Below are 12374 nucleotides of genomic sequence, written 5' to 3' on the forward strand. Positions count from 1 at the left end.
TTTTTTTTTTTTTTTTAATGTTGTGGAAAAATAAGAAACTGTGCAGTCATCGTTTGCCATTCATTTGGTAGGAAAAATGCAACTGAAAATATAATCTGCACCACATGCATTTGTAATGGTCAGCTATACATGATTTTTAGTTGAGGAGCTAAACTTTGCAAAAACACTGGTATGGTCCTTTAAAATATCTCACCTGAATCATGTAACAACGAGGACGTGGCTGTTTCTGTCATGCATGAGTGCATGAGAGGACCATGTCAAAGACATACATATTCACTTTTTATCTTTTATAGCTGTGATTCTCAACCTTTGTTTACAGATCTGTAACACAAGAGGTGTGATTTCCTGTCACAGCCTGTCTATCAATGTAACCAAAGACTGATATTTGTTAAGTTGGTTTAATTGTCAAAGGACATATGAAGGCTGAAAATTAAGTAAATTGAATAGAATAATATATTGAATAGAATAAGGAAATCGATTCTCCCCCAAATGATCGAACCACCCAGTCTGAGAACCACTGGTCATCTTTCCTCTGTGTTGTTTTAAGTTCTCTCACAAGTGGAAGGTGCATGCTTAAGAATGTAAAAGCAGCTGCTTTCAAGCCGAAGCCTTTTTCGTCCTCATGGGAGTAAATAATCTTTTCTGGGACGACCATACATACACAACAAATCAGTGGTCATAACTCCTGTTTACCCAGGGGTAAGAACACCTTGCGGTTCTGTTTTTAGCCTTGTATGCACTTACTGCAGCGGCCTGAGCACAGACCTCTCCGAGTGCGCAGGGGTTTTTCTGGAGTCAGTTGTGTTTAGTTTCTGACTGAATTTGTGCTCATCGTTTTTACATCTTGTTTTCTCCTCCTTTTTTTTGTACTTCTCTCCTCTTTCCTGTGTTTGGTTCAGACAAATGTTATGTTCAGGGCTCAGCTGTCTACAGTACGCGTTGCCAATGGCCTTAACTATCACAACAGGACTGTACCGTCCATTTCTGGCACCTCTGTTCTCACTCTGCTGGTGTCAGGAAACATTTCAGAAAAGCTTCTTCTGGATGTTGAGTGTTTATATTTATAGTCATAAAATCTAGTAAATGCCAATATTTTACAGAATGTTATGAGATAAGGTTGTATGCTCTTATTAGTATTATTTTATACCCATTCTTCCTCAATGATGTTGGAAAGACCCAAGCTACTGTCACACTATTTTGTGGTCACGTGGAGTTAAGTCACAAACAAGGAAAGCAACACTGAATAAAAATGATTTGGAAGAATTCAAGTGTGCCCTGGTCATCACTGGTACAGCAATTTGGTTGTTTTATAAAAAATAATTACACATCATTTGAAGAATTACAAGTGAGTGGTTTTTTTTTTGTTGTTGTTTTTTTTGTTTTTTTAAAATATCACCCTCTACATCTGCAATTGCTGGCCAAGAGTTTGTTCAGAAATGACAAAGTAAAGTACAAGAATAACTTAATAGATAAAGGGTTTTCATTCATTTTTTTATTAAACGTGTAAAAAATACAGTTCACACGCTAAAAAAACAAGACGTCATACTGTGCAATGGCTGCAAATCTATGTAATACATGAGTTTTCTTTATTCACTGATAAATTGTTATCTTTAAAATATTAAACTAGTAAAAAAGAAAATTCGAAAATTACATCTATTAATATGGTTTATCCATTAGTAGTCCAAAAAAATAGATATTTAGGTTACTGTCACATATGGTAAAGAAAAGCATTAAATCCTCACATTTCAGAAGCTGGAACCACCAAATGTTTTGGCATTTGATCTTAAAAATTGAAAAAACAAATGTCTACTTGACTATAATTCATTAACTAATTGTTTCACTCCCACACAGAGATAATTGATGTGATTTTAATGAACTACTATTGAACCTTATGTAGCACAGGCTTTTTTTAGGCTAAATATGGTGCGCCATAAGGTAGTAAACATGGTATCAGACGTGGATAACATGGAGTGAAAAAGACCATCATATTCTCAATAAATGAAAAGACAACAGCTAAGCTAAAATTCATTTTGTACTGCCTCTACAGGAGGCAACCCCTGTAGTTCTCACAGTTGTAAACAGTGAATAATAAAGAGTTTAAATATGAGCATTTTATGTTTTAAATCTGTACATACATGAAGCCAGCAGGGAATAACCACCAACTCTCTTCTGATGGACAGATTATGAGATGAGATTATCAGGCCCTGATGAACATAGAGGTAAAAAGCTCTTCTTTCTACACAACAGCAATAAACCCCCAGACCACCAATGGACAGAGAAATATTGATATTTTCCAGGTTAATCATAACTAATAGTACTGAAGAAAACTGCAAAATTGCAACCGACATTCAGTATTTTGTTCATGCTGGAGATGAAGAGAGGCTGTGTAAACCTTTACTTTTAAATCTTCTAGCCACTATAGAACCAAACTAACACTCTTGATCTTTTATAAATTCATAAACAAAAGTTTGCAGGAAATCATCAAAAGAAACCTGTGAGGCAGGTTCAACTTTCTTGAAGCTGAGAAACTCAGACACATTTAAAGAGAAACTGTCAAACACATTTAAATGGCTTAACAAATTGTTACGTAAACTTAGAATTAGACTTAGAGTTATCCATCTACATCTTCTCTGTCTCTCACTCTCTACACGTTGCCATGAAGATCTTCATATCTCCGTCTTCAGCCAGCAGGCTTGTGTGAAATGCCTTTTTAAAGTTCTCAGTGAAAGTCAGATCAGTCTCAAACCTGACCTTGTTGGCCCAGATCAGAGTCGTTCCTGGTTTGCAGAAGTGCTTCATGGTGACCAGGAGCTCGTCCAGGAAGTCGTGATGGTAGACCACATCAGCTGCCAGCACGTAGTCGTAATGATACACTGATGAAGGGTAGGTGTGCTCCAGGTCGTAGCCCCAGGACAGAGCCGCCAACTTGGGCGTGTGTCTGCAACGCCCCCTGGTGTTCCTGGACAGGTTGACTCTCAGGTTGTTCAGGACCACTGGAAGGTCTGTGGCTGTCACCCAGGCACCTGAGGACAGTCAGAAAAACCATCAAAAATTCACATCTTTTTCACAATAATAACCTCTCAAGTTAATGGAACTGATGGGCCCTAATGCTACACACTGGGGAGAACTACCTTGAATTACCTAAAGCACACATGCATGTATACTGACATACTGGTACATTCTCATACTAGCATGACCGTGCCATAGGCCTGTTGTTGAAACCTATACAAGCTAGTACATGTTCTATCTCTATTTTTATTTATTTGTGTGTGCTTTTTTTGACTCAATGTGTGACCCAGAATTGTTTGTTATTCTTTACCCCCACACCTCTTCTTTGTTTCTGTTTTTTTTTTTTTGAATGAAAGTAAACCTCTTACCGAGGAGCGCTGCTACGACAGACACGAGGCCAGTTCCTGCACCGATCTCCAGGACTGCCTTGTCCACAAGACTGAGCTGTTCACGATGGGTGTCCAGGTAGTGGCAGAGAGCCAGAGCCTGGGGGCAGTCAAGATGAGTATGAGGAACAGAGAGGTATGTGTATGTATAGGAGGTAAGGTTTGTGGCTCCTCAAGCATCACTGGACCAGATAAGAATGTATGAAGTATATGCCTGAGTAGCAAAAGTAAGATATTAGATGGATCTTTGTAGATTAAAAATTAGTTCCAGTGGTTATTAAATATCTCAGACAGGCCTGAGGGCAGAGGTAAATATAGTCTAGGGGCCTCAGAGTGGAGACAGCAGCATGCTGATATACGACAACCCCAGAATCCAGAACGGACACTAACACACACTGTATGTCAAAAAAGGTGCTACTCACTGCCGGCCATATCATGCCTGCATAGGAGTCAAGACCTTCTTCTATGACGATCTCCTGCCCGACATACTGGTAGACCTCTTTATCCAATTTGTAGTAGAAACATGGAGCCCAGGCAGGGTTTTTTTGCTTCTGGACAGCTGATTCATCTAAATGATACAAAAGTGTCAGATTTCTGTGGTCTGAATCGACACAAGACTCTGCTCAGTGTGACTTTAGAAACGTCCTGCTTTTTATTGCACAGTTCATCTTACTTTTTTCTTCTTCTTTATCGTCTTTATCCCAATCTTCCTCCTCTCCCTCCTCCTCCTCATCTTCCTTGTCCTCCTCTTCGCCTCTCATATAACCGGTTTCCGCCACAGAGCGTGGGGGCAAAGTATCCATATAAAATTCTGTGTACTGTTGGACAGACAGGTGTATCAGTTAGGCATGTGAAAATAGAGAAAATTAATCAAGGGCATTAGATATTGAGCTTTGAACTTTTTTTTAACAATGTTATCTTTCTTTTCTAAATTGTAAACATTCATATATTTTGATAATTTGCGTATTCATATGCTACTGTGATTTCAGCCTTTCTCTCCATAATTTTGCTGTGTTTATATAATTACTTATTTTCTTTTAAATCAAACTGCAGTCCTACAGTCTAACCAGCAAAATAAGACAAAACAAGTCGGGGACCAATGTGACCATCACATATTAGTCTTTAAACAGAGCACAATGAACATAAATCTTTGTAAAAAAGTAAAAGTAATACAGTGAAAACTTGGTCTACCTGTGACCCTTTGACCTACCTGCTGGCTGCTTTATCTTCCAGTGAAAGATCTCAGGAGCAGTCTGACTGCATCCGGAGACCTCTGACTGCAAGGTTATAGAGACTCAGCATCCTGTTGGACACACCCATCATCATCACAAGGGCATGAGGGTATTTTTAGAGCCGTGCCCAGGAGAAATACACACAAGCAAGATACAAGAGCAGAGCGCACGTAGATACAAACACACACTCCGACACCATCGAAGATGATTGGTGAGAGGGCCAAATGAGTAAGAGCATGACAGGAATGTCATGATACCAACAGCAATGGATCTTTGATTCCAGTCTTGGATATGGACTACCCTGCTGGTGTTTCTTGGAAGCCTCCACGGTCTGTAATGTAATACTGGATATAATATAATATAAAATTAGTACCTTTGAATGTGTACATTAAAACATTTACAACATAAAAGCCTCCTAAGCTGTTTTTTTTATCACTGATAAGTTGCAGTCACTTTGTTTGCAATACTCTAATCAGAAAGATAAATGAAGATGAAATTAGGTGGAGTCTAGGTCAAAATTACACATGCAGTAACATGCACATGCAATGTGTCAATGTTGTGCTTACTTGCTTGCTTTTCCTGCAATGGCCTCAATAGCTTAACCAGAGATGGGCAGTAACAGGATCAGGCTGGCATGCCATCCCTGTGTATCAACCCTTCAAGAAAAGAAGGGGCTCCTGTAATCTAAACCTCAAAAAGACCTCCCTCAGTTGCATTTGAAAAGCCTTTGACCATGAAGTATCACCTGCCAGTTTCAGGTATCGTCAATCTAAATCTACGCACATCCCCAAAACTTGAAGTCCATCCAGGACCTCAGGGTGGTTTGACCCGTTAATGGGGGAGTTACACAGTGGTGAAGTCATTGCCCAACTGTGTTGTTGCTGTAGAGCCTTGTTTGGATAAAAGATAAGAGTTTTTAAGCTTGATGACAGACAGCATCTATCTCTCAGTGAAAGGTGGTTTGTTATCAACGGGCTGTTGAAAGAGTGACAAAGTTAAAGGATATCTCCACAAGGCCACAGACAGTTTTCAGCTGTTGAGTATTTGTTTGTCTTGACAATGATACACATCAGCTTAGATAACCTCTCTGTTCCTCTTTAATCCAGCTTTTCACTGTGCCAAACAACACATATCCATCACACTGGCGAACAGATAAGGAATGACTCGGGCAGAAAATGTTGGAGGATTTGGAATCATAAATTAGATATCAGATTTAATAGGTCACATTATTAGCATGCCGCCCTAAGTTACTCTTTCCAAGATAATCAAGCTAACTGCTGAGTTTCCAAAACACGCAACATTTGTGTGAGACACACTGGTGTTCATGTTGCTGAAGCAGCACACACTGCCCATTATGGATGTGATCTTTAATTTGACCTTTAAATTGAGTCTTTTGCTGCTGACATTTCACATAAAGAGGCCTCATCTAAGTGTAAACATAAAAAAGCAACATCGACAATAAAAACGTTCTGTATTTTGCAAAGAAATTATGTATTTATTGAATTTGCAAATTGTTGGTTTTCTTAATATAAGACGTTCTTTATAATGACTTTTAAATGTGCAATGTGTGGGACGTAATGCATGTCACATCATGCAGAGGTGATAGACATTGTCTAAAAGTCTAAAAATAATTTACTGACCCCACTATAAAGTGTGATTACCATTAATAAACATTAATTGTTTAAAAATCATGTCATGTCATGTTTTACTTTGATGTTAGGATGTTGCAGATGCTTAGAGTTCACAGTAGAACAGTTTCTGGTAAATAAAACAACAGTATTCTGAGGCTTTAATATTAAACCTGCAATAAACCTGCAGTTGTAAGTTGTAAGGACTCAGCCTTCGGCACACACTGGTTCTTTAAATTGATATGGTTAACTCATTAGCAAACAGTTGCTTATCTACACATCCAGCAGCTACTGAGCAACATTAGCATTTATTTGGAGTTGTTTTTCTGGCCACCTGATGAACACTTTCAGCTCTGTTTTTGGTCTCCACCAACTCACCACCTGTGTCCGACTGCTGTTTGGTGCTGAGCAGGTAGTGTACAGTAGATTTACCAGAGCTCTGTTCTAAAAACAACACTATGAGAGCGGTGACAGTGAATCATAACAGTAAAGTTGCGGGCCAGACAGCTAAACAATGAGCTGAAACTCACTATAAAACAGAGGGGAGCTGAATATTTGGGTACAGATTCTCGGTAGGTTCATCACTACAAGTGACACCTCTCATTTTGTCATATATTTGTCTTTGCTTATCAGGCTCAGCTCTACTTTGTCAGACCTGGCTAAACTTTCACCAGCCTCAGTTTTACGTTAAAGCTTAGCTGTGTTTGCTGCTGACTAACGTTACCGGGTCCAGTCATTTGTTTTCCTCAGAGGATTCTTCCTAAGAGAGTCATCGCTGACGGTTCCAACTGTTCCATAAAACCTGATCACATTGTCCATGTGAAGCCCCACAGCAGAACGCCTCCTAAATAAAATCCACAAGGTCATCAGAAATCCACTGGAAAAATCCAGAGCCATGTTTGCCCAGACTGTCAGTGCTGTAAGCTGACTGGACCAAAACAACATAGTCAGCCAAGATCTCGAGTGTGAGAACGTGCTGCTGATGGATGACAACCAGTTTAAAAAAAAAAAAGACTGGAGTGTATCCAGGCATATGGAGTTGCCAGTTTATTAAAGTTCACCTAAATGAAATACAAAACAACAGTCCTGCAATAAATTACATTGAAATGTCTCTACTAGACCAGCAAACACTGTAAATAATAAAATTTGTAAAAATGTGATTCACAGCTTCATATTGTTTGATATTTGTGCATTAAAAACGCATTACAGAAACAATAATTCATCGTGTGTTCTCTGTCTGTTTAACAGTTCAGGCAGCAGCTTCTCCTTGGTCCTTTGTCCTCCTGTCCTTCCTCCAGGCTCGGTACAATTTGATTCTCAGACTGGGGAGGTTGTACAGCTCCTCCAGCTGGAAGCGCTGCCGAAAGCGATCCACAAAGCTGTTCTCTGGGTCCAGACGAAAGCGCATGGCCCAAAGAATCTCTGTGTTTTCCTGGCACAGGTGGTCAAAGGTGTCCATCAGCTCTTCAAGGTATGGATGGGAGTACACCACGTCAGCTGCCAAGATGTAGTCAAAACAATTTGTGGCATGTGGGAAGCGCTGCTCCACATCCTGACCCCAGATAAGCTCTGTGACCTAGAAACAGAGATCATTTAGGGCTGATTTAACAGTATTAAGTCAATTTATTCTATCGTTTATTTCCAAATGTTTGTTTTTTTAAAAGAAATGTCCACTTATGCATACTCTTAGGTTTTTTTATAGCATGAATCTTTGGTATTAGCTGCACTGGAAATATCATGGAATGACAAAGTAGATTCTGCATTTGGTCCATGACCCAAATGTGCACCAAGAAAAACAAAAACAATTCGACATTTTTGACTATATTTCGGACGTTATTTACCCGACAGTATGAAATCTAAATATAAAAACCTACCAGAGGGGTATACTTGCATCGGCCCTTGGTGTTGCGCATAACATTGTACTGGAGGTTCCCCAACAAATCCGGTAGGTCAGTGGAGGTCACCATAGCACCTGGAGAGTGTGACAATGCGGCTGAGTGTTAAAGGGGATGAGATACAAACAGCAACAGAGAGAGTGAGTGAGTCAAAGAGACTTAAAATCAGTTCAAGTTCAAACCACTAAAGCTCATCAGTGGATTGTTTTGTTTCCGTACCTAACAGGCTGGATACAATGGTGACGAGCCCAGTTCCAGCACCCAATTCGATCACATTTTTGTCTGTCAGGTTGTATTTGTCTCGGTTGGTCTCTAAGAAATGACACAACACCATCGCCTGTTGGGGGACACAAGTTCACAGTTCACTGGTAGGGGTCAAAATAAAGACGAAGTGCAGCTGAATATTGAGATAATGTGTAGGTTTCTGGTGTACCGAGGGCCAGAGTACGGCTCCATAGAGGTCTGTGGACTCTTTGATACGGATCTCCATATCAGAGAAGACGTATCCCTCCCAGGACTCCGGGCCAATGACAGAGGGGCGGAAATTTCGGGACATTATGGCTTTGGCCAGCTCTACATCCTCCGCAGCACCTGCTTTGACAGCCACAGGAGAGACAGGTGTTGTTTTAAATATATATATATATATATATATATATATAGAATAAAACAGAATTGACAAATTCACAGCATACATTTGGACGTCATAGTCTTGGACTGTTCCACTTGTAAAGTGCAGAGGGGGGGCAGATTTGGTGGGGCGGCATGGAGTGGCCACCCCAGCTTGGTTTCAAATACTGTACAATTTAACACATTAATTAAATAAAGTGTTATAAACAAATATTAATTTAATGATCTGTTATGGCCACATTTTAGACTAAGTAATAGGCTTAAGCTAGAGTTAAGAGACGTATTTGGAAATAAATAAATTTATTGATTTCTCTGCCACCTTTAGATATTTCTATTCAGTGCATTACTAATGTGCCTCAATAATGTTTTTTTTAGTTAAAAAAATTGTTTGTGATTAAATCAGTCTATATTTCTGCCTCCCCTTAAAGTCTCCATGCCACCTTCTGGCCATCCCATGACATTTACAGTGAGCACAATGAATACTCCGGATTAATGGGAAAGACGTTTTTTTTAATGCAATTCTGTGTGAGCATGAAGCAAAATTTTATTTTCCTCCAGTGTAAAGGAGTGAAAACAGAAATCTCATTGACAAATATTTTAAACTTGGCAAAATGACACTTACCTGACTGGCTGGAGTAAGAAAACATATTTTTTTGTAATTTGGGTGAACCAATCCTTTAACAACTGCACCACCTATGCTCTCAAAATGTCAGAAAGGAACACAACATGGTAAGACTGCAGGGCTACTGTACAGTATTGGTAGGTGTTTCTATTATCAAGCAGATGAGTAATCAGGTTGTTTTTCTTTCATATCACATTACAGGCAACATTTGATTCTCTGCTCTATAAATGAATCACATTAAGGCTCATAATGCCCCTCTGATCCTGCTGTTTGTTTGTAACGTCATGCCAGTGTGCCAGACTCCAACTATGTGTCAGTGCTAACAGTTACAAAAGCATCTGACACACAACTTCAGTTATGTCACACTGGTTTGGAGAAAAGGTCAGGGGAGCCCACAGAGCCACAATAAAAAGGTCGAGTGAGGTCAGGGAGTGCTCAGGAGCTGATTTATAGCTTTTGTGTGTGTATAAATACTTTATACATTAGTCATTAACAAGCACAGATGTAGTTATTAGCAGTGAATAAATATTGCAAGCTGTCACATTAAAGTCATACTTTAAGAGATTTACATTTTACTATGCATGCATACTACCTCTGAGTGTTTGCTTGTTCTAATAAAACAACTTAATTATTGATTCTGACATTAAAAAGAAAAATCTTTTCTGTTTTCTGTTTTCCAAATTCTCACCTTCTTCTTTGGTGTTGGAGTCCTCCATGGCCTTGGACTGTTGAGTCTCCTTGTCTGAAGGAGTCCAAGCACGAGGGCAAAAATGGCCAAAACAGAAAAAGTCTAACAGCCAACTGTTGCTCTTGGTTTGTGGTCCCAGATTAAGTTCTTTGAATTTAGGTCAATCTGGATCCAGATCTCTAGCAGGCTGTCACCTTTTATGGTTTTAAGTTACACACAAATGCAATATTTTCCAACCTCTTGTCCAACCACCACACCCCGACCCTCAACTCCACCCCATTGCTAGCTCTCTCTGGGCGTGCTTGAGCCCCTCTCTAATGCAGTAAAACTGACGGACAGCAACAGCTGCCCTGTCCGTCTGCTGAACTGGAGCTGCACAGTAACGAAGAAGAGTAATGTATCCTCAATTTCACAAGCCACCAGTCAAATTAGAACTTGCAAGAGATTGAAATGTCAGGTATTTATTCAGAAACACCAGAGTTGCTTTCACATGTACAAAAGCTGTTGTGTTTGTGTGTGTTAAAGGGAGAAGGAGGAAGAGGGGGAGTGTATGCAGAAACAGAAGGCGACTGAAATACAACCTCAAGGAAATTTAAGTGTGATGCTGAAGACCTGCACCTGTCTGTCTCACATCAGCAGGACAAATGACCGAATCTGAGCCAAACTGACATCCCTTTGGAAATACTTCAACTGCACTTTTAAACATTTAATGCAAAATATTGTCAGTTCTCTCACAGATATTATCAGTCACAGTTATACAAAATACATATCCTATAAAACAGAAAATAATTTTTACACCAATACTCAATTCATGAATGAGTGAATTATTAATTTACCTTATAACGATCAAGTATTATATCACAGGCATTATTTGGGAGTGTGTGACATTTTTTACACTGTTGCAATTAATATTACGTTTGAAGTTCAGATTTTTTTTTTCCTCACAGCTTCTTCCCCCTTCCCTTTCCTCTCACGCTTCCTCTCCCTCTTGCGCTTTTCGTTCCGCGGCCTCGTCGGCTGCCCTCGAACACAGATCGGGCTGTAACCATAGCAACTTCACCGCCGCCATCGCTGTCCTCATCAGAGGTGCTGCTGCTCCTGCTGGCCCTCTGAGATAAAGTCTGAGCAGATTGTGGGATCTTCACTGAGAGAGGCTCCTGGCTCGTGCTGCTCACTTCCTTCAGAGACGTAAGAGGAGGTTCAACAATAACCTCCGATCCCAGAAACCCTCCTCCTGCCGCAGACCTCTCCTCTTCCCTCTCTCCTCCTCCTCCTTTCTTTGGACTCTTGCTTGCTGCCTTCCCTTTCTTAGATTTGGATGGGGATGGCATTTCCTCCTCACTGTCCTCCTCTTCCTCCTCTCCTCCTTCCCTCTCCTTTCTCTTCATGCAGGTGACTGCTCGGCGGAGTCGCTGGCTGCGGATCGCCTGCTTTTCCTGCTGCTCCATGCGGAAGAACGAATCGATCCGCAGCTGGGTCTAAACCAGACCAATGAGAGATAAGATGTAAGACTACAAAGTGGTTTCATTCCCTTAATTACCAACTTTTTAAATTTTACACAATCAAACTAGAGACCAAAGAAAGACTAAAGAAAGTGTGCCTGAGAAAAAGAGACAGGGATGCTAGTAAGTGAGCTTACTAGGCAAAGAAGATGCTACAGTGTTGCAGCCATCTACTGTAACTTCTGACAGCAGTGGTTACCAAACTTTTTGGTCTGATGTAACCCTGCAGATCTATCAGATGAGCTCAAATACCTCTTTATGGGCACCACCTATCATGTTCCATATATGCTCTCATGAATGGATTACAAATTGTTATTCAACACAGTCTATAAATGTGGATATTGTTACAATATTTTTTTTCAGAAGATTGTCAATGTTGAGGCTGCTTTGCTCACGTTTCTATTTGCACTACTACAACTTAAAATGGCAGAACATGGACATTTACACCATTTATCCATTACTTTTAGCTATTGCCAAGTAGTTCAACCGTTTCCATTACCTTTAGGTGCCAATTTTATCAGTTTATTCAATGTAACAGTTACTTTTTTTGGTATATTTTTATACGGGTTTACTTGAGTTAATTAGCAGTAGTTTTCTACATAACCCCTGGCAATTTATTACAAAAGTGTCCCTTTGGATAAAAGTTGTGAATCACCGGTTGACACCTGTCTCAGTTACCTGTTGTGTGTTGAGCTGCTTGATCACAGGCTGAAGAGTCTCCTCAGTCCTCCGACTGTTCCAGCCAAAACGGCTCAGGCAGAACGTAAAACACTGGTTAAGGAAAC

At 40.1% G+C, this 12374-nt stretch overlaps 3 protein-coding genes across 4 annotated transcripts in view; all 3 read right to left on the reverse strand.

The window, feature by feature from the left end:
• Nucleotides 1–1470: 1470 nt before the first annotated feature.
• Nucleotides 1471–4759, reverse strand: LOC118343560 (protein-lysine methyltransferase METTL21C-like). Its single transcript, XM_035682439.1, has 5 exons — nt 4606–4759; nt 4069–4213; nt 3818–3963; nt 3378–3495; nt 1471–3023 (listed from the first exon to the last, which is right to left on the reverse strand). Exons 2-5 carry the CDS (start codon nt 4196–4198, stop codon nt 2638–2640), a joined length of 780 nt encoding a protein of 259 aa, XP_035538332.1. The 5' UTR covers nt 4199–4213; nt 4606–4759; the 3' UTR covers nt 1471–2637.
• Nucleotides 4760–7275: 2516 nt separating this feature from the next.
• mettl21e (methyltransferase like 21e) lies at nt 7276–10337 on the reverse strand. Of its 2 annotated transcripts, none has more exons than XM_035682333.1 (5): nt 10088–10337; nt 8584–8744; nt 8370–8487; nt 8130–8227; nt 7276–7831 (listed from the first exon to the last, which is right to left on the reverse strand). In XM_035682333.1, the coding sequence occupies exons 1-5, from the start codon at nt 10113–10115 to the stop codon at nt 7505–7507; spliced, it is 732 nt and encodes a 243-aa protein (XP_035538226.1). In that variant the 5' UTR covers nt 10116–10337; the 3' UTR covers nt 7276–7504. The 2 variants fall into 2 exon arrangements, with proteins under 2 accessions (XP_035538226.1, XP_035538228.1); XM_035682335.1 differs by having other exon boundaries at nt 8584–8741; nt 10088–10336.
• Nucleotides 10338–10476: 139 nt separating this feature from the next.
• Nucleotides 10477–12374, reverse strand: part of ercc5 (excision repair cross-complementation group 5) — a gene marked incomplete in the record, with an annotated part of 9141 nt that continues 7243 nt past the window's right edge. The window contains 2 exon segments of the mRNA XM_035682332.1: nt 10477–11565; nt 12268–12352. Coding sequence (XP_035538225.1) covers nt 11029–11565; nt 12268–12352 — 622 coding nt within the window.

Source organism: Morone saxatilis, unplaced genomic scaffold, assembly GCF_004916995.1.
Source record: "Morone saxatilis isolate NCDOM2014 unplaced genomic scaffold, NCSU_SB_2.0 Contig11, whole genome shotgun sequence".
NCBI classification, from domain to species: Eukaryota; Metazoa; Chordata; class Actinopteri; family Moronidae; genus Morone; species Morone saxatilis.

Bases quoted from the DNA above. Each gene is read 5' to 3' on its own strand.
- LOC118343560 (XM_035682439.1), bottom strand. From the start codon at position 4,198: ATGGATACTTTGCCCCCACGCTCTGTGGCGGAAACCGGTTATATGAGA. The intron at 3,496-3,817 runs GTGAGTAGCACC...GACTGCCCCCAG, and splicing joins CAGGCATGATATGGCCGGCA to GCTCTGGCTCTCTGCCACTA. The intron at 3,024-3,377 runs GTAAGAGGTTTA...GACTGTCCTCAG, and splicing joins TGTCGTAGCAGCGCTCCTCG to GTGCCTGGGTGACAGCCACA.
- mettl21e (XM_035682333.1), bottom strand. From the start codon at position 10,115: ATGGAGGACTCCAACACCAAAGAAGAAG. The intron at 8,488-8,583 runs GTACACCAGAAA...GTCCCCCAACAG, and splicing joins GAGCCGTACTCTGGCCCTCG to GCGATGGTGTTGTGTCATTT. The intron at 7,832-8,129 runs GTAGGTTTTTAT...CTCTGTTTCTAG, and splicing joins GATGCAAGTATACCCCTCTG to GTCACAGAGCTTATCTGGGG.